This window comes from Lagenorhynchus albirostris, chromosome 17, assembly GCF_949774975.1.
Source record: "Lagenorhynchus albirostris chromosome 17, mLagAlb1.1, whole genome shotgun sequence".
NCBI lineage: Eukaryota > Metazoa > Chordata > Mammalia > Artiodactyla > Delphinidae > Lagenorhynchus > Lagenorhynchus albirostris.
This window is the reverse complement of record NC_083111.1, coordinates 18,697,690-18,719,946: the sequence shown is the minus strand read 5'-3', so window position 1 is coordinate 18,719,946 and position 22,257 is coordinate 18,697,690. Positions and strand designations below refer to the sequence as shown.

Here is a 22,257-nt window from a genome sequence, read left to right as displayed (position 1 = left end):
ACAAAAATGATTATAAAGATATTAGTAATGAAAACTAACGTATATTGACCATATATTGTGTGTTTAATGTTCTTTTAAGTAGGTTATACATAATATCTCAATTAATTCTTAGAGCAATCCCTATGAGGTATTATTTGTCCCATTTTTCAGGTGAGGTAATTGAAGCATAGAAAGTTATGTAACTTACTCCAGGCCACACCCTGTAGAACAGCAGAGATAAGCAATATGGAGCAAGACTATGGAGGGTCTTAAATGCTTTTATAAGATGATTTGGTTTTCTTAAATAACGGATTTATGGAAGAGAGTAATTCCAGTAAAAATTAATGATGCACTGAAAAAGAATGGAGAGGAACAAAATGAAAAGGCTCCACTTGGAGACATGGCAATAGTACAGAAAACTGATGATGAATAGCTAAACGAGAGACAAATATAACAATTCTTATACTGACAGAATTAATGGGGCGTCCCTACTCGGGGTGGGGGGGAGGAGCGAGGAACAGAAGATGAATCTCACTATATGTGTTTACATTTCAATCACAGTATTTAGGAAGGTGTCTGTCTTTTGGAAAAAAATATGATCCCACAAAATTTGCTTTAAGTTTTGACATTTTTAATATATAAATGGTTACTTTTTGATTACCTACATTTTGAACCAATTCCCAGCCAATACTTGATAACTGATCATGATGTTAGTTTCTTCACCAATTGCCTCTCCAGCAGCTGTTTATGTGAGCCCCTCTTTTCTTTCCTTTTTTGGTATGATCCAGATCTCTTGCTTTCTCTGATCCCTCCTGTAATTTATCTCTCTTTTATCTGTTCCTAAACACCTACTCATTTCCTTTCTAAAAATATTTGAAGTATTTGTTGCCCATTTTTCATAATCACTTTGTATCTTTCAGATTCCTTCCTTCTAGTTTATAAATAAATCTCTCTTTTTTGAAATTTCCCTTAATATAATGTTTCTAAATATATATTGTCTGTCTCATCTTTCACAAACAAATAACTAAATAATCAGGGTGACTCTGAAACATCTGATATAAGGGGTGTTGTTTAGATTAATGTCAAAACCCAAATTCAAAAGACTTACAATAATTTTGTTAACTGAAAATGATTTCTAAATCAAAATAAGAATACAAAGGGGACTAAAAAAAATACTTTGAAACATGATTAATTTTAATATGTTTACAAGGAAAGAGTAAATTCACCAGCAGAAAAAAAATTACCAAAATTAACATTTTACAGTTTTTTAGTCTTAAAGCACAATACATTTTTCATACAAACAAATATATCACCATTATAGATACCATAATATGGCAACATTTATACACAAGGCCATTTACCATTAAGAAAATCAGTGGCAATGGTGATGCAATACATCAGTTCATGTTTGTTAAACTTTTTGCTATTATACTTCCTGGCCCGCAGGAGTATTTGCCAGGATACAATATAAATGTGTGACCCCACTTTGAACAATACATAGAAAGCTCTGGTTGCCCATGCTTAATCCTACATTTATTATATGATCACTAGAAATGTTTTCGTACCACTACTCTGACGTAATTCCATTTACTATTAAGACCGTTCCCAAGAAATCAAACATTTTAACAGATTCACTTGGATATTAAGGAATTATTTTATACAAAATAAGTGCAATATCAGGACTTAATATTCTATATGCCTAAACTTAATAAAAGAGAAAAACTATACAGGTATTATGTGGAAAATAATTTGATATTACATGGAGTAGGTAATCATAGCATTGAACTTGGGAAAATGCAGTATGTGTTTTTTTCATTTTTAGAGTTACTATTTTTATTATTGTTTTTAAATGCACCAGATGATTTTCTGAGGAACATTCACATTCAATGTTTAGTTTCATTTTACTAGTGGCATATACAAAGCACCATATAATATAACATATGAAATGTAGAACAATTATGACTATGTAATACTGTAGAAATAACTGCTAAGAAAATATAGCAATATTTAACACAGGATTTCTAAAACCATTACATATTCATTACTTTTCCCTAAACTAATAATGTCCCATGTTTTATTTTATAGATGTAGTCTATCACAATTTATATGCATTTGACACTCATGGGGGGTTGAAAATAGTTGATATCTTCTGTACAGTAATGTTACAGTTTTATACAAACTTCAGAAATATGGCATTTGGAATAGTGTTCCTCCTCCAAGTGTTCCATTTCACACAACAGCAAATACTCTGAATGCCTTTCCTCCTGGAGGATTCTGTAAACTGCAAAAAATACACAGAGTGTATTGATGTCATCTCTATATATAATCCTTCAAACAAATCATGCTTTCTTATGACAGTCAAGAAAGCAGCTCTATGAATCCAGATGGTCAACTTTCTTAGACTACTATAATTTATAGTTATTGGAAAGCTTGAGTGAGGATGACATAATTCTTAAAATCTTGGCTGTACACAAGTTTGCTAAAAAAAATGTAAGGTGCATAGTGGTAATAATAGTCCTTTATATAGAACGTTATAGATTTCAGGTCATGTTTTCATATATTACCACCTTTAGTTCCAATAAAGTACAGTTAAGTGGCTCTTATGCCATTTTACTGGGGAAATACTAAGATACAGGTTTACAACTGACCGGCATGGTTAAAAGCTAACTGCAAGTTAAAGAGATGGAGATACTTAGGAGATACTCTGGAATACTAACTTATTATTCCCTAAGTCTGACAAAATTTAAATTATATAGCTAGCATACTTATTAATATTTTAACATCTGTGGTTTCAAAAAAATCTTAGTGAGGAAATTTAATGGTCAAATCTGGAAGGTCCTAAGTATTTCTTCACTGAAATGGAAACATACACACACACAGAGCACTCAATCTCATTTCAGAAGTATTTTAAAACAGGACTTTAAAGCAATGCAAAACCATTCCTTTTACTCTTTATTAAATTATTTATATTTTATTTGACAATATTAATCAAGGTATGTTTTGCTTAAATGCCTCAAGTTAAAACTGGTTGATAATGGCATTAATTATTATTTATTCTAATCAAATGTAAGCTTTTGAAGTCCATATTTTTTGCATAAAGTATTATTTTCTTAATAATACAAAAAAGCTTTTAGAGATACACACAAATGCTAAGAGAGAGACAAAGTGCAATTTCTTTTACATATTTATTCATGTGTAAGGAAAGAAAGGGGAGAATTTTAGAAGAAGAAATGAGAATGTCACAAGTGTGCACACACAACATTACACAATAAACACACACACATACACAAGCCAGGTTTTTCATACAAGTAGACGGCTAATTGAAAGCCATTTTTATTTGTAGGAAACAAACTGACAAAGTGCCCTGGAAAGTGTCTTTTTACACAGTGATACACCGGAAAAATACACATTTTTGAACTTAACAGAACTAGTTCTGAATCTGAGCTCTGAGACTGACTAGTTATATGACGTTGGGCGTATCATTTAACCTTTCTGAGCCTCAGTTAACATGTCTGTAAATTAGAGTTTAGAGAACCGACTTTGTAAGGCTACTGGTAGAGCTGAGTCAATATACTTAAAGGGCCCTCGAGCATCTGGAAAATTCATAGTAGATGTTCATAAATAATTATTATTCTCAGTTTTCTTAGGATATCATCTACCTTATAGGTTTAAAATAAATTTAAGAAATATGACAGGTAAATGAAGCCACATTACTCAGTTTAGCTTATAAAACTGCATATCATGCTCTATAACTCCATCTACTTTATATATTGTGCCTTTCATATATATAGACAGAGAGAGAGAAGGAGAGAGATGGGGGAAGGGTGTGGGGAGTGAGCTCTGTGTGTCTGTTTACATTTCAGTGAAGAAATTCTTAGGATCTTACAGGTTTGACCATTAAATTTCCTCACTAAATTTTTTTTAGATGTTAAAAATATTACTAAGTATGATGGCAATACAAGTTACATTTTTTCAGACTTAAGAAACGGTAAGTTAGTACTCTAGGGCATTGATATGAGCCAGCTAAGTCAGGGTGTGGAGAAGCCACCTCCTTAACAATGGCCTCCTGATACAGTCTCATCTGAAAATAGATGCTAAGTACAAAGCTGTCATTTTATGAGGATGGCTTATGTGGAAGGCAATCTAGGTATCCTGCATGGCATATCCTTTTGTGTCCTTTACAGAAACTTTACCACATGTGCAAACCCTCCACTGGCAATTTTGAAGAACCTAGTAAATGTTTAAAAGTTAGGGATTTATCTGTATCTATACAAAATACATGGGACTTAATATTACTTCCCCAAGTACCAATGATTTAAAAAAAATCACTACAGGGTTTTTTTCTCTTAACTTTTATTATTACTCAATAAAGTAAGTCACATGAATTTTCTCAAACCACTGAAATATATAATACTAATGAGCCAAATACCAGATGACCTGAAAGAGTTCATTTACATCATATTAGGCATCGAACTTCCAATCAAAAAGAGAATTTGGTGCCGGGGAAAATCAGACTCATTGCTTTGGTCAAATACTTTGTCAGATAACTGGAGTAGAGAAATATTCAGTGCCTCGCTCACCTAGAAAGAGTTACATGTAAAAACTAACCTAGAAAATTTAAAAGAGGATGAAAGAAATTTCCTTATTATAAGATCAATTAACAAAAGAGTGGTTCTGACTCATAATCCGATTTTCATGTTGATTTTTATAAGCCTGCAGGAGACAGGCATCTCTGGTACTGCAGCTTCTCCCATCCCTGGAAGATGTACTATTACACAGCGTGCAAAGGAAGCACACTGGCTCAGTCACGAAACCTCAAAGCCATGCTAAGGAGAGTTGGTTGTAAAGCCAGCATAATGGGAAAGATGATATATCTAAATACATATATGTTTATAAACATATATATCAATTTATTTACCTTTCTGAGAAGATTCCATTCTGAAAAGAAGCAGTGTAAGTCTTTCTTTTGTCCACAGGCATCACGTCAACATAACCCCCGTGATTTTGAACCACGCCAGCATGTACAGCTGCTCTGCAGATACTGGACAGCTGAAGAAGAAAGGAAAAAACCACCATCATTAGAAAACGTCTGCTGAACTTGTCCAGCCTACTCTCCTATTGGACACAAGGTCGCTGACATCTGTCTCTGTGTGGATACCCAGTGAGCAGTTACAGGATGATGTTTTGTGCATAAAGGAATGTTTTAAAAGACACAAAGTTAGAGCCAAGCAAGTCGCACCTGAAGGTAGATCTTAAGGGTGGCTGCAAGGATAAGATCCTTTCACCAGCTAATCTGTCCAAACAGCAAGCTTTTACTACTGTCCAAGCAATAAAATGCAAATTGGCTCCTTTTATCTCTTCAAGGGCCTACTTATCACTCTTAAATTTCAGCCTTTGCTAGTTCCTACTCAGGTCACTCTGACCAAACGTTCACAGGGGGGATTATCTGGACCTCATTTATATTCAGTTTTGACTTTGAGCAACTCAAACATAGTTCTGTATATCTCTACAGTCCCTTTTCCAAAATACAGGCATACATTAAATGAGGAGGTTTTTCCTATTAGATAATATAACCTATGTAGAGAAAATTTGCCCAAAAGAATAAGCCCAAGAAGAAAAAAAGATGAAGAATAACCATCGCTTCTACCTAGATTTGCAATGTACATCACTCTGGTTTGAATGGTCTGACATGAGGTACTAAGGAAGTTCTATTTTTGCATTGTACCAGTTATATAATCTGAATTGAATGGAATTTCTATAAAGGAGAAAATTGTATCAGGTCCAACAAACGCTTTCCATTTTTTTAACATGACTGAGTTCTAGAAGTCAACGCTTTTCTTTTGGCCAATTAAAGTCTTCTGTAGATTTTGACAATTGCTTTCATCCAAATGTTCTACCAAAATTTATCAATAGCTGAGCATAGCCTGACAAAATCCTACAAAATGAAACGCTTGAACTGTTTCAGTATAAAGCAATCTACCCCATATCCCAATGGGTCTTTTCTGAACCCACTGGTGTATTCTTATCTCTATGCACATGTGAGTGACCTAATGTGCTTTTCTAAGTTCACATAAGCATGTGCATCTTACGTGACCTTGCTTTATTACTGTGCTCTGAACTCTGTGGCATCAGTCAGTATTTATTAGATCAGAGAGACCGAATGCCAAGCTGTCTAATACCTTTCATGTTTTTGCTATATCACAAAATACCATACATCCAAAACCCCATATCCTTACTCTGAGGACACATTTTATTCACCATTTAAAGTCCCTCACTGAATTAATATTTGTGTCCGATATGGTTCATAACAGATGGAATTAAAAATAACTGTACACTTTTCAGTATTTATCCTGTTCTGTTAAAAGGTTATCATCAGCACTTTTCCCAAGGCAATAAAAGTGCTTAGATATAACATTCACTAAATCCAAGCACTTAATATGGTTTGAAACTATTGTTTTGCCCATAACTATGCAGTCAGCAGGCATTACGATTTGAGTTCAAAGGTCAGAAGAGATTTTCTTTTCCTACCCGCACATTGTAAGAACTAATATACCACGAAAAGAAAAAACTATATCTGTGAAAACAGTGGAACATTTTTAATGAATGCAGAAATTAATTTCATCTGTCATAAATGAGAAATAAAAGCTGAAAGCAATAGAATGTACAAGTTGTAACTCTATAAATGGAAAGAGAGAAAGATGGGGGAGAGAGGGAGATTGATAGATTGTTTCTCATTTTTCCATATCTTGTATTTAAATAGATAATGTATTTTGTAAGGGATGGGAAGATTGCTTAATTAATGGCTGAATCTCTGATTCTGTATTTAGCACATAAAAAATATATATTTTCAACTTGTTCTACATAGTAATACAAAATTTCTTACCCCATTTCACTGAGATAGAAAGATAAAATGATCTCAGGATATAAGTTCTAATAAAAACCTGAACTCTAGCAAAGAGATGGCTTATAGGTAGAGAAGTGTATAGGATATTTTGAAAGATTTTCACCAGACATGAGTAAAATTAAAAGTTTTTTTACTTAAGGGGACAAACTGGGAAGAATGATTTCTTTGGAAATCTCTGATGATTCTAGATTTCCTCATTCATATATATTTATTAATTTTTTTTAAACAAACATTTATGTTTCAAGGTGTTTGCCAAATGTCTGATATCACTGCGTACTCTAAATTCTGTTAAAGCAGGAACTAGGCCTGTCTTGTTCACATCTTGGCACATGTAAAATTGTTGATGAAAAAATAATGCATAATTTGCCCAGCTGCTGCCTTCAAGAAACTTAAAAATTAATAAAAGAGGTGGGGAAACAATCATAACGCCTAACAGAATCAGTTAAGTGCTAAATAAAAGGAAAAAACAAAGTAATAGGGTTAAAGAAAAGCAACACCGGGCTTCCCTGGTGGTCCAGTGGTTAAGAATCCACCTGCCAATGCAGGGGACACGGGTTCGAGCCCTGGTCCGGGAAGATCCCACACGCCACGGAGCAACTAAGCCCGTGCACCACAACTACTGAGCCTGAGCTCTAGAGCCCATAAGCCACAACTACTGACCCCACGTGCCACAACCACTGAAGTCCGCGTGCCTAGAGCCCGCGCTCCGCAACAAGAGGAGCCACGACAGTGAGAAGCCCGCGCACCGCAACAAAGAGTAGCCCCCGCTCGCCACAACAAGAGAAAGCCCACGCACAGCAACAAAGACCCAACACAGCCAAAAAGTTTAAAAAGTAAATAAATTTATAAAAAAGAAAAGCAACACCATACTTGGGTTAGGAGAACCAGCAATACACTTCACAGAGAAAGTGGCAATAACTCAGAAGGTAAAGAATGACCATGATGTTCACAGAAAAATTAGAAAAAGCATGTTTTCAGAGACAAGAAGATAAGCACAAATTGTGAGGACTACCAAATTCTGATACCAACAGGACATTGAAATTGCAGATAAGAATACTGCAAACCTGGAGCTGGGAGAGAGACTTAGATTCGGAGAATAATTTTAACGGTAAAGCTGAACTGAAAAACAAAAAAACCTGAACCCGAAATGAATTCACCAAGTGGTGGTAATACTCACATTTCAGGACTCTTCACAATTGTATTTCCATAGTATTCTACTGAATAAGTACATCAAGAATATATTTCTTTTGGAACTCTTTGGATTAGATATTGGTAGTGGTTTCCAAATGTCTGCCACATAAAATCTAAACTTATCAGCATGTATTTAGACTCTCCAATTACATGTTTCAAGAGCCGGATCCCTCCCTCCATCCCTCACACTAAGTTGGCTGCAGCCTCTTTTAGCTTCAAATCTCACCAGCTCAGATACAAGCAAACCTACAAGTCATGCCCACTTTCAGCTCACTTGCTCTCACCTCATCTCCATGTCTTTGTAGGTGCCATTCACCCCACCTAAAATGTGCGCTAATCCTCTTTACCAACCCACACTTGAAACCTGGATCAGAAAGCACTTATCGGCTCTGAAGCCATCACAGCTAATCTTCCTCGTCCAACCCCAGTTCTGGCATCCATTACAATACACCCTCAACTGGTTTCCTTTTGTATGTATTTTAATGATTACCTGGTTTTGATTCTATGCTACTTGCTAAACGCCCATTTGGCAGTGGAGATATTGTTCATACATTTGACAAACTCTTAATTATCCAGTTTATACTTCAAGTACTGAAGAACCAAAAGGAAGGTTAAAGAAAAGTAAAATGCTTTTTCCTTCCCAAGGATGCATCCAAGCTATTTCATTTAGTATCTGATATAAGAGACATAGATAGGATACGAAGAAAAATTTAGTTAAGATAAATGATTATGCATGCATATTTGCATATAGATATTTAGTTTTTAGTGTTATTGATGATTGACCTTTCCGAGAATATGTATATCAACACAGAATCTGTTCCTTTTTCTGTATAGAAATGTACATATATACATTTAAACACGTGTGCATGCACATAGATAGATACTGAGAGCTGCATAAATTAGGGTACTTACATCAGAATAAATTCGAGTTCCAATTACACGAGCATAATGTGGATTTGCCTGCATACAGTTCCGAGGACAGTATACTCTAAAAAATAAATACATACTTACAAATATTAAGTAGCTGGTTATTTCAGTCTTTCTTATTAGTAAGATCATAGACATGCAAACACAAAAGTAAACTCAGCATTCTAAATCCTACTCATTATTTTTTATTGAAGTATAGCTGATGTACAACATTATATGTTACAGGTATACAATATGGTGATTCACAGTCTTTAAAAGGTTATACTCCATTTATAGTTAGTATAAAATATTGGCTATATTCTGTGTTTTACAATATATCCTTGCAGCTTATTTTATACCTGATAGTTTGTACCTCTTAATCCTCTACCCCTATACTGTACCTCCCCACTGGTAACCACCAGTTTGTTCTCTGTACCTGTGAGCCTGTTTCTTTCTTGTTATATTCACTAGTTTGTTGTATTTTTTTTTTAGATTCCATATAGAAGTGATATCATAAAGTATTTGTGTTACTCTATCTTATTTCACTTAGCATAATGCCCTCCAAGTCCATCCATGTTGTTGCAAATGGCAAAATTTCATTATTTTTTATAAGTGAGTAGCATTCCAGTGTATATATACACGTTTTCCTTCTGAAATAGGTCAATTGTACAATCCCGGCAGTAAGCACAATTGCTTCTGCTTACTTTACCTACTTCCAGCTTTTGGCACAGATGTGTTTCTTTTCTCTTTCTTTTTCTTTTAAAAAAAAAAAAAGCTTAGCCAGGAAGCTTTCTAATTTGGGGATCCAAAGCAGAAAGAAACATCAGGAAGTATCTCTCTCTCCGTATCTGGGAATTTGGTACCCAATATGACTGCAGAATTTAGTAAACACATAACTTGGAAAAACTGAATCATTGTCTGCCACAGACATCTCATAGGTTCTTTTCTCTATGTTCACATCTTTGATATCTCATCCAATTTCATAGCTTTGATTATCATCTATAAACTATTGATTTCCAAATTTGTATCTCTAGTTGGGACCTCTTCTCTTAATTCTAAATCTGTATGTCCTATTGCTTACTGAATATCTCCACGTAGACCTAATAAATATCTCAAATTTAGCATATTTGAAACCAAATTCCTAATCTTCTCACCCAGTCCGCAAATATCTTCTTTCTGTAGGCTTCCGACAATAAATATCAACTCCATTATTCAGGTGCTCAGGCCAAAAAAAACCTTTATATTCTATCCTTAACTCCCTTCCTTACCTCAACCTTATATTCAACCCAATTTCTATTCGTTGTACACTGAAATAAAATCAGAGCATCCTTAAGCACCTCAATCACTGTAACTCTGAGCTCTATCTTCCAATATCTAGCTCACTGCAATAGGCTCCCCTATGGTCTCCCTGCTTCCGATTTTGCCCCCTCCAATCTATTTTGCCACACACTTACACTGAAGAATACAAGTCTAATCATATCATTCCTCTGCTCCAAATATTCTAGTGGCTTTCCATCTAATTCAGAACAAGTGACAGGATCCTTATAATAGCCAATAAGCCCTGAGTATTCTGTCTTCCCATTACCTCTCTGACATTATATCCTACCCCTCTTTCACTTTCTCACCCAGCTCCTGTCACACTGGCCTAATAGTTATTCTTCAAACATACAGAATAATCTCATCCTCGGGGCCTTTGAGTTTATCTTTCCCTCTGAATGGAAATGTTCTTTCTCCAGATATCCTACTCCCTTCCTGATACTTTAGCTCCTTTTTTCAAAGTTTCCAAAAGTTCTTTTATTTAAACATGGGGTCCAATTATCAGTGTTCGGTCAGTCACATGATATTTTTAAAAATTCACTCCCAGAGTTTAAGAAACTGCCAAGTGGCACTTATTTAAATTGATTGGCTCTTCTGGATTCACATACACACACGCAAGTACACACACTCATACACTAAAAGGAAATCAAAGCTAAGACTGGAAAAAAACATAATTCATTCTACACAGTAAATCAGAGTCTCAACAAAATGACTATATGAAAATCATTGTTTGATAAAAGTATCAATTAGTTTCCTAAAAGTATTCTTAAAAAAAAAAAACAAAACTTCATTGCAACTACCTTTACCAATTGAAGCCGATCTTCTTCAACACAGTTTTTAAGAAATGGCTACATTTCTTATTTAAATTTCATGTTCCTAAAATTTGTATAACACAGTACACTTTAGCATCTAAACCAGAACCACTTAAGTATAAGTAATAAATGAATGAGTTTTTATAACTTTGAATTAAAGGTTGATTTTTATAAAAAATGACTTCTGTAGGAGGAAGGGTGTCCCCATTGACTATAAAATTTTATTTTTGCATTTGAGAACTGCTGCGCATTCATTGCCCACCCTATGGCGATAAAACCAGCTGTTCTGCCCTTAGGATCATGCTGTGCACGCTCTACCTTAACCATATTTAGCACTTGGTCTGTGGAAGGCCAAGATCAGTAGATTCAAACTGAGTTCATTTCTTCGTAGGTAAGTTCAGGTCAAAGAAAGATTGCAGGAGCTTTTTGCTTGTCTGAGTTCTAGTCTCTGGTTTTAACACCTTGTTATATATTTGTGAGAATGTAGATAGTGATCTAGTAAACATTCCTTCGTCTACAACTTCCGTTATGCTTTGAATAAAAATGCTGACACATTTTAACAGTACCTGCCTTTACATCTAATCATAGGGAAAGGGGCTGCTTGGCCCTGATGTGATCCATTAAAGAGTCATGCAATGACCAGACAAGTGCCTGACGTGCGTAACTTGTAACTTACTGGGTGGCCAAGCCTCATAAAGCTGTAGGGGAATGAACATGTGATTCTTTCTTTTAAATGCTAAAATAAAGATTTTCGTGGAGACAAAAAACAAACAAAAAAAAACACACACACATTTTTTGGAGAAACTACACTAGGAGTGCCTAGAGTGCATGCAGTTTGTGGTGTCCATTGCTCCCTGCTGCTAGCAGTTCAAGATGATACATCTTCTGAGTCCTAGAGACACCAGAATCTCAGGCAAAAGCAGTTATCCAGGGTAAAAGTCCCCCTGTTTACAGGTTAAAAACGGAGAAAATCTAGAAAACAGTACCTTGGGCAATGTGAAGCAGGCTTATGAAAAGGACAGAGCTGTTCCACAGTTGTTTCACAAGTGACAGCCTGAACTGAAGAATTCAAACACAAAACAATAAGCAAATCCTTTAGAAAGAATAATGTGCAACAGAGTGGTAAGAAAATAAGACGAAAAAAGTGCTAACCTGTTACTTTAGAGACTGTGAAGGAATTAGCAGACTGATACTTGCTGAAGATAAAAACATAAAAATTCAATCATCAACATCTTACATGCATCACCATCAACATAAATTCTTATATTTTTTAAGTCTATGAATGTTTGATTTTTTCTTAAATGTTCTTATTTAAGAACATTTTCTTAAATGTTTTTATTTAATGTATTGCTTCACAATGGGAAAAACTATAAATCTGTACATTCTTAAAGAAACTAGAAAATTTAGAGTGTTAGCATGATCTTTATAAGCAAAAGGGTTCAACTTTGAATTCTATATCTAGACATGTAGCAGTATAAGAATTAATCATCTGTTTTATGCTAAATTCATATTACGTTCAAGTATGAGCCAAATAAATACCATTCTTGATATCAGAGAAAAATCTCTTCATCATCAATCTCAAAAACTTATACATAATAGCATAAAATAATACACATTTGTATCTATATATTTGTTTCCTATTAAAATTAAAACTCTCAATATACTCATTCCCTGTTACCATGGAAGCAAACAATTTAATCTTTCAAAATAGTCAATACAAGGCAGTGTAAAAAGACTACTAAATAATAAGGACCTTAAAGGAATATGTATCATTCATTTTTTTGTTCCCCCTAGTATCTAGTAAAATGTCTACAATAAATGAATGAATTCCTCCTTATATGTTTTATTAAAAAGCAAGAATATAAGAATAGGTATTTTAATTAGTTTATCTATACCCAGGCTTTCATAAAAAACATCTATTGCAAAAGGTAATGCTTATTTGTGATGGTACTTTAATATGACACACACACGTTTCAAGAGAGTTTATATAATAAACAATTAAAAAACAAGTTAAAAGAAAAAGGTAAATAATAGGAAATAAATGTTCTTTAATGCAACACCCAATGTTTGGCTTACCAAAGCTAAAAACTAATATTTATTATTTATTTAAGATAAGTATCTGTTGAGTGAATAAATTAATCCATAAGTGTTTCTGTAAAGCTTTTACTTAAGAGATTAATCACTAATGGCTAAAAACCACACATCAGGCCTTTGAATAAAATTGTATACAGGGGGCATCATTCCACCAATTTACAAGGATTCTTAACAAATTCTTTCTTATCATTATGAATTCTATACTGTGGAGTTTCATGCAATCGTTCAGTTACAAAGGAAGGGAGACTATCATATTTCCTAAGAAAAGGCATTCCATTATGAGGTTCAATAATGTCTATTATTTTACATAGGAGAAAGAGAAACTACAAAGATATTTCAAAAGCCTACATTTTTCTACTTTCTATAGAGTATATATGAAAATATGTTGTTTTATAATAATACATTTAGTATATTTAATATGACAAACATTTCAAAAGTTAATCAATGCTTTTATACTGGGTCAAATTACATTTTAACAGACAAAAGAAAGGTGACATAGTGTATTACATATTTAGAGACTTTGCAAAATGCTCTTTTACCTAGTAATCTATCTTATTAACAAAGTTACTGTTGCATGAAATAAATAATTCTCCCAAACAGGGCAGGAAGAATAGTGAAAATCAATTAGCCTTCTCAGGCACTTTTTATCATAACTGAAAAATGTATTGCTTCACAATGGGAAAAACTATAAATTTGTACATTCTTAATGAAACTAGAAAATTTAGAATGTTAGCATGATCTTTATAAGCAAAAGGGTTCAACTTTGAATTCAGATACTTTTCCTTCTTTTTGCCCATGGAAATTATGTAGTTGAAATGAACCTTGAAAATTAGCTTCTCTCTTTATAAACTAAATTCTTCTATGCTTTGCTCTAAATGAATGTAACTTATTGTTACAACTTAAAACCTCTGGTCCAAAAGATTATTTAGGTACTTACCCAATTGTTTGAACACCATTTCTATTGGATTTGATGAAATAATGTTTTCTTCCTTGTCTAGTGATATCCACCCAACCACCATCATTGTCTATTATACCATAATGAATTGCAGCTCTACAGATGCTGGATTGCTGGGAGAAAAGGAAGGGATAAAAGGATGTTAAAATGATAAGAATTCTGCATAGGATACAACTTGTTACTATGTATGACTTTAAACAATTCTGAGCAAAATAGCTATACATATATAAATTGTTATTTTTCCCATTAAAAAATCAAAATATTATATGAAAGGATCCTATCCTCAAATAATGACATTTATAATACCTACCATTTCATAATGTACACTGCCAATAACTTTAGCTTTACTATCCAAACAGCCAGCAGGGCATTCATATCTAAATAAAAGAAATGGGGAACAAAATTTAGCTTCTCTGAATGTCCATATAGTATGAAAATATTTTTTATATCTTGCCAGTTAATTTTGAGAGTAATAATAAATATTACCTATTGCAGGTTGTGCCTTTGCACTGGTCTCTTAATCTTATTTCGCAAGAAACAATTTGAGCTAAAATTTAGAAAATAATAATAATTTAGATGATGCAACAGCTGCTCTAATTCATCCCATACAGTCTAACGCCAAGTTTTTCCCATTCTAAAAATGTTCAGATTAATAAAATATAGTTGAATATGCCAGCAATGTAAACTTTAAAATATAAATAATGCGGAGATCTTACACATTTGCTGTGTGCTTATGACTTCGTTTCTGTTACTATCATCTGCTATTGTCCGGATGTGGGTGTCATGGACTTGTGATTGCTGCCGTTCAATTTCATTTGTTTCTTCTTCTTGAGGAGGGTAATAGCTATCTGATCCTTCTGTTAGAGAGAATGGATTTAGGAAATATGAATCCATCTTAAATGTGCACAAATTACCCATGATACACCTTTATATGCCTGTTTAACACTGAAAGCTACTAGAAAACTCAGTACTGTATATTGGCACAAGTTTTGGCTTCAGGTGGTGATCTTACATACTGCATTGGAATAAATAAAACAGATGCATAAACCTTTGAGCCCTTGACTCATTTATGCTAACATTAAATGGAATCATTTCTAAACTTTACTTATATTTTAAAGTATCAGTATCAGTGATTACCTTTCATAATGACATCATGAGGTCTACACAGTGATCTAATGAAGCCGGGCTTAGTGAATTTGAATTTGTTTTCTCAAATGAAATCATATTTTCAGGAGGATAACACTTAAAATTCTCCAAAGGATCACATTTAAAATTCTCCTGAAAGGAGAATTGTGCTATTTACCACAATATCAGTTTCCATGGAAAGGTTTCTACTGCAGAAGGAAATTCAATGTGCAGAAATTTAAACTTAACAATGGAAAATATGCAAACTTTGAATTTAATATTTTTTCCAGGTTGGCTTGTATTAAGGGCTTGACAGGGGCACATTTTGGAAATGTGGTTATTTGCATGTATGTCTAAGAATTCAGAATCTAGAAAAAGGAAGTATGAATTCAGAGGAAAGTCAGCTTTAGTAAGACACTGTGGTCATTGGCAATGGAGCAAGCAGGTTGGAGGTTTGGGGGATGGAAAACAGACTCAGGCACAATGAAAAAAGCTTTCAGGAATTAAAAATGGCTCATATTACACAGTGAACTATATGCTTACTTCTTGTCTACTTATTATAGCTAGTGAGCACTCAATCATTAAGGAAAAAAGATATCTCTTTATAAGTACTGAAAAGTGGCTGCATTTACACATATTTTCAAATACACCTGGTCTGCATTATTCTTCATTTAGTCATCATTAAGAACAAAGTAGTACAAGAGTGTAAAAATGTTCACTTGGATGCCCAATAAAAAGCATGACTTTCACAAAGCTTTGTCAGGTAAGTTTTATCTTCATGTGTTATAAAAAGGACATCATATTTATATTTATTTTTGAGGACATCCAGTACATTTGAGACAGTATTTTTTACAACAGTTTTATAATACTATTATATATATATTTTTTTGTTGTTGTTGTTATTTTGGCATGACAAATTGTATACTCTGCAGTAAGAAGCAGAGAATTAGTATAATTCATTGGGCATGGTTCAGTAAGATTCATGGATAGGTATTTAGGCAAAAACTCTTAAAGTGCTTAAAATAAATTGTGTTAAACTGCTTAATTCTTCAGAAATCATGACATTTATGGAAATAATTCTAGTCAACACTATATCAAGATGGCTTTTAAGAATGAAAATATACTTCTCACTCTGGGATAATTTCAAAGTAGAATTAAGTGGTTATCTGGAATAATCATGAAACTTTCCTTTAAATACATGTTGGTATAATAGACTTATTAATATTATAAATTTTAAAAAAATATTTTAAATGACTTCTAAATATTTGAAATAGAGTTTTGGAAACTTTTCATGTAATAATTAAATGTGCTTTGGGCTTTCAAACACAAATTAATGCAGAAGTTGGATGAAAATATAAATCAAACTGAATATTACAACACAATATCACATACCTTTGTAGCACAGATTTTCTCTACAGCCTCCTCCAAAACTAGGTGGGCAAGCAGAACAGGGCCGGCCATGTTTGTAGGGGGCGTGGCCCCACCAGTTTCCCCTTCAAAAGATAATACATTCCATTAAGAGGTGGTCTATTTTTAGTTTTTTGAGAAACCTCCATACTGTTTTTCTACAGTGGCTGCACTAATTTACATTCCCACCAACAGCGGACAAGGGTTCCCTTTTCTCTACATCGTCACTAACATTTGTTATTTGTGTTCTTTTTAATGATAGCCATTCTGACAGATGGGAAGTGATATCTCATTACTAAGTTTAAACATACACTGCTACCTCATTCTTTTGAAAATATTCTAAATAATGTGTTATGTATATTGCTAAAAACTGAAAAACCAAACTTCTGCAAAACACTAACCTCTGCTATGGAATATTCATCTATATCCCATCTGTTTTAATAAAAACAGATTTTAGACGTAGATTTGACCCTAAGTTCAGTTGTACAATATTTTCAATGTAATTATTTGAAGGGTCTTTACATAGGTGAAAATACATTTCTCAGTCTATAGTTTCTCATCTCTAATAAATCAAAATTATTAAACATTTACACAATATAGTAGTGCAATAAATAAAACTGAAGCCCTAAAAATATGATTCCTATCTTTACAAAGATTATATTTTCAATTTTCATATCCCTTTTAAGCACCAATTTTACACATCAGGCAACCATAATTGTTGCCATATGACATAAACTCAGTTAAAACAATGCAGTTTACTCAATAATACACACTGAAAATAAGGAAAAAAATCAAAACATATAAAGTTATTTTTATGTTGTTAAGAAATACATATGCAAGTAGTGTTTTGTTTACTTACTTTGGGGAATAATTGCACACCAAGTAGACAGCTTTGGGCCATATCTGCCCCCAGATGTTCATGTTATGGCACAAATTAATGGCACAGCCTATTCTGCTACTTGTTGCCCACACCACCTACATTAGAGAAAAGCAAGGCTTAGAAAAAGTAGGCTGAGATGAAGTAAGACAGCAACATATCTGAGAGAAAATGCATAAAAGTAAACTGGACAACCAACAGTTACTATTCAAAATGAAATGAGGCAATGTCAGAAACAATATTTTTCCTGAGACTTGGGGAAATACTTAATTTAACTTTTAAAAAAAAGAGATACACAGGTATATAACTCTATCCAGATATAAGACATAAACATCTTATTTATTACTAAATAATTCAAATGTTACATCCTCACAGTCCTAAATGCCGTATTAATTTTCCTGTGAAGAAACTTACCTACCAAATGAACAGAATTTCTCATCTTAAAGCAGAAAGTACTGGAGCAAAAGTTTAGGTGTTCAAATTTCTTATACAATGTGACATTTTCACTGTGCCACTGGCTATCAGGGAGTCCAATACTGATCTTAATCTTGTCCCATGCAAAGGCATACAGAACCATTTGCTTTATAGTCACTAATAATCAGTCATAGAAATTCTAGAAACTCAGATCTGTAGTGAGCTTTATCTAGTCAAATCTGCCATTTGTTATTTGATTTAGAAGTTTTAGAACATGTCCAATACCCAATCCAAACACTGAAAATTTAAAAACATGATAAATGCTGCACACATGTGAATATTGAATGTCATGGTAAATAAAACCATATTTTTATTTTTTGAAAATAAAAAAATTGACATCTGAATTTGAAGATGGTAAATTTCTTCCCTTTTGCATTTACTGGGGTCATATTAAAGTATTTTATATGTAAAATCATTGAAATAATATTTTTAAGGAAATGTCTGTACTTTTTTCGATAATTATTCTTGTTTATAAAATTCATAAGCTTGTTCTACATAAATCAATATTAATATATTTTTAATAACCATATAAATGACATAAGGAAGGCAAATGTTCAGTATCCTAAGTTCTCCCACACACACACACAAAAAAACTTTGTTAGTTTACACGAACTCAAATTAAACGAATAAAGTGTAATATACCCAAAACATACCTGTGTATAATGAGTACATACAGGACCAGAACATCTGAATGGACAATACGGGTTGCACTCATGTTCATATGGGTAGCTAAAGTCTTTGACTTCATCATACCATGCTTGTACATGAAATGTTGGGGGTCTATATCTATTTGAAAGAAAATAACCACAAAAATCAAGTAAGGCTGGAGAAAATATAAAACCAAATATTGCCAAAAAGACTGATGAAGTTGGGTAGAGAGGCAGTTTTGGGTAACTTATTAATATTAAACAATTTTGCACTTTACATCACTAATATATCAATTACTTGAAACAAAAATAAGTTTAAAATACTACTGATCATTCTGGCAGGATATTTATTTTTTATTTGTCTTGGTGTGACTGCTTGTTTTCCTTTTAGGCACTAAGCCTTTGAAAACTTACAATGATGAATTAGTAAGTATTTCATTTCAAGCTCTTATGTTTTCAGAAACAAGAAGTTGTATTTTAAGCTACCTTCCCCAATGTGCTCCCAAATTCTGTCCAATTGATGGAAGCATGCTTGCAGGTCCATGTTCCCACAAACAAGTTTCAGCCCAGGATTCTGCAGATCTTTCCAGTTCTACATCCCATGTCTACAATTCAAAACAAAAACAAAATACAGACACGAACAGATAATGTATATATACAGTTTGGATATTTCTTTAGAATATAGTGTTACTCAGTTCTTATGTTTTCTCCCTTCTTCTTAGCAAAGTCAGCATCTTAGTCTGGGTTCTCTCCATCTCTCATATAGATTTTTGCACTAGCCTCCTAATTAATCTCTTTTCATCCACTCTCATCCCTCCAATCTGCTCTACAAGTGATTAGAATTACCTAAGTGGACACAAATACGCTTAAGTGATTCCTCTAACCACATCCAACAAATCTCTGTATATTGTTCCCTGTCATAAAACATGTTATTCCTTGCTTTTGCTGGCATCGTTTCCTCTGCCTAAGACTTCCTTCTCCCAATTATTTGTTAAACAGGCTCTAACTCTTACTTCACAATACAGCTTTATGTAATACATTCTTGACACATTTTCAGTTCCCTTAGAAGTAAGCTATTCCCTACTTTGGACTCTTAAACCTTTGTTGTGCTCCTTTGTTTAGCAGCTATTACACAGCAGTGTTAGTATTCGTCTACATGTCTCTTTCATGGGACTGTGAGTTGCTTGGGGGCAGTTAGTTAACTCACACTGGTACCTTCGGCCTATTATCTCTGTCTGCCATATGGCAAGGTGGTTAATAAACATTTGCTCAATACATGAATGGTTAATGAATCTGTATCCTATAAAATATAAATGCATTTTTGTGTACAAAATTCAATAATATTAATTCATATTTTAAAAATAATTTATAAAGTGATATTTTAAATTATAAAATTATTACTGATATAATTTCATATGTCCTGGGTTTAATATTCAATTTGTTAATTTGAAAATCAGGCAGTATAGTGAGTGTGGTGGTAAAAACAAAGAGCTGGATAGAACTGGACTCAATATTGGCACAATTACAGGATTCTGGGCATGTTAAGAGGGTAGAAAAATAGTCCTGGAACTAGAAAATGAGGACACAACCTAAGGTGATAGCAGTGAGACTGGAGAAAAGCAGACAGTCTGAAATAATGTTTAGGAATTTAAATTCGTAGAAGTTGACGGATGACTGAAGGAAGGTGGTGAGGGGGGAAAAAAAAAGGGTGAAGACTGATGAGGTTACCAAACTGTGAGAAAGAAAAACAGAAAGAGAAATAGATTGTTGTAAAGAAGTGTATGTCTATTCACTTCAATGCATATTTCAAGGATGATGTGTGAGGTGTCTGTGATACATGCAGTATATATGTCAAGTAGAAAGTGAAAATAGATGACTGGGGTTCTGGGGAAAGAAATACACTCTGAAGATATGGATTTTGAAGTTATTCACTCAGAGATCAATTTCTTCAGGAACATGATACAGAATGAGAAAAGAAATGAAAAGAAAAGTCTGGGGTTATCAAAATTGAAGGGGAGAAAAAAACAATGAGTTAGTAAGATGAACTAGGGAAAATGGAATCAGAAAGGTTAAGAGAAAACTGAAAGAGGATTAAATTATAAAAGTCACAGGACAAGAGACTCCAGGAGAAGAGAGTGGGCAATTAAGGTCAAATGTTACAGAGAAGTCAAGGAAGATGAGGTCTGCTAGGTGTTAATTCATTGTTAAGAGCAATTTCAGATCTGTCCTAGGCAGAAAATCACAGCACAGAAGGTTAATAAGTGACTGGAAAGAGAAAGTGGAGAAGGCAAGTGGGACTTACTTTGTTAATACTTTAGAGACGAAGAAGAAAGATGGGCAGAAGCCAAAAAAGATTTGATGCCAGGCTCTAGAGAGAATTTTACTTTCTTTGATTTTTAAGGATGGAAGAAACCTAATCATGACTATAGGCCAAATGGACAAGACACTAGAAAGAAGCACCAAAAAAAAAGTATGTGTGGGGAAGGGAAGTTTCTTCACTCTTCATATAATCTTTTCATATTAAACATTCCTCCTCATTCACTTGTGGATCTGAAATACATAAAATCATGCTTTCAAAGCCAAAAAGTAAAATGTATACAAAATTAGGATAAGTATATTTTCGTTATAGTGCATCTTTATTATCTAGCAAAAACACACACACAAAAAAGTGTATTTACATGCCACTAAAAAATTAACAGCAGCAAAAGTATCTGGTTTTCGTAAAAACTTGAATTTCACTTTGAATTAATATCAAATGTTCAAGATGACTGATTTTGTGATACAGACATCAGTAAGTATTTATCAGGCAAGCACTTTATTCGCCAAATACAAGCATACTATTAATTAAATTCATTACTTAAGTTAGACCTAATTTTTATAATTACGTATTATGTAATATGCAAAGGCATAATTCAACTTGCTGTCATTATATCCCCAGACAAATTAGGTAAGAAACAAAGAATTTGGCTGAAGTCCCAGAAAATGAGTAAGATGCTGATTTCCTTTTGTTTTCAGAAGGTTGGAGAGATGGTCATCTCTCAAAAGCAAACATGTTCCAAAGTAGAGTTCCCTGGAAAGTAAGCTGTCCTTAAGAGACAATCAAATTTTTGTTTTCAATCTTGGAAATCAGGTTCTCATATAATAGTTTAGTCATAAGCATAGTGAAACTATACTTATCCATAGGTTTCTAATCTAGCAACACAGCAATCTCATAGTCAAAGAGCAGCCGGGAACCAGAAGAAAAACGTAAACGTTCCTAGATGGAAAAAAAAAAAAAAAGCCTTGAAACCACTGGGATGGTTTTAAAACACTCTTCCCACAAAGGGTGGAGTTGAATTCCCTCCCCTTCACTTCAATTTAAGCTAGATAGTGATTCCCTTCCAACAAACAGAATGGCGCTGTGAGACTTCCCAAGCTAGGTTAGGAAATACAGACTCTATCTGATTCTTTCTCTTTTAAAGACACACATCTTAAAAGACCTGAGTCCACAAATTAGGAGTTCAGCTACCCTAAATAGGTAGCTGAAAAAAATAAGATGGAGAGACCACACAGAGACAGACAGAGATGCA

General features: G+C 33.6%; 1 protein-coding gene across 2 annotated transcripts in view; it reads right to left on the bottom strand.

Annotated features, from left to right (window-relative positions):
* Nucleotides 1-1,208: 1,208 nt before the first annotated feature.
* The window catches only part of CRISPLD1 (cysteine rich secretory protein LCCL domain containing 1), a 44,058-nt gene continuing 23,009 nt past the window's right edge, over nucleotides 1,209-22,257 (bottom strand). The window contains exons 3-15 of one of the 2 annotated variants that reach the window (XM_060127596.1): nucleotides 19,175-19,293; nucleotides 18,695-18,827; nucleotides 17,550-17,665; nucleotides 16,676-16,776; nucleotides 14,875-15,015; nucleotides 14,645-14,705; nucleotides 14,469-14,535; nucleotides 14,141-14,271; nucleotides 12,262-12,305; nucleotides 12,096-12,168; nucleotides 8,987-9,062; nucleotides 4,898-5,028; nucleotides 1,209-2,260 (exon numbers count right to left, since the gene is read on the bottom strand). In XM_060127596.1, the coding sequence (XP_059983579.1) occupies nucleotides 2,209-2,260; nucleotides 4,898-5,028; nucleotides 8,987-9,062; nucleotides 12,096-12,168; nucleotides 12,262-12,305; nucleotides 14,141-14,271; nucleotides 14,469-14,535; nucleotides 14,645-14,705; nucleotides 14,875-15,015; nucleotides 16,676-16,776; nucleotides 17,550-17,665; nucleotides 18,695-18,827; nucleotides 19,175-19,293 (1,245 nt within the window). In that variant the 3' untranslated portion in view covers nucleotides 1,209-2,208. Of the gene's footprint in view, nucleotides 2,261-4,897; nucleotides 5,029-8,986; nucleotides 9,063-12,095; nucleotides 12,169-12,261; nucleotides 12,306-14,140; nucleotides 14,272-14,468; nucleotides 14,536-14,644; nucleotides 14,706-14,874; nucleotides 15,016-16,675; nucleotides 16,777-17,549; nucleotides 17,666-18,694; nucleotides 18,828-19,174; nucleotides 19,294-22,257 lie in introns of those variants that run through there. The other variant, XM_060127597.1, reaches the window with a different exon arrangement.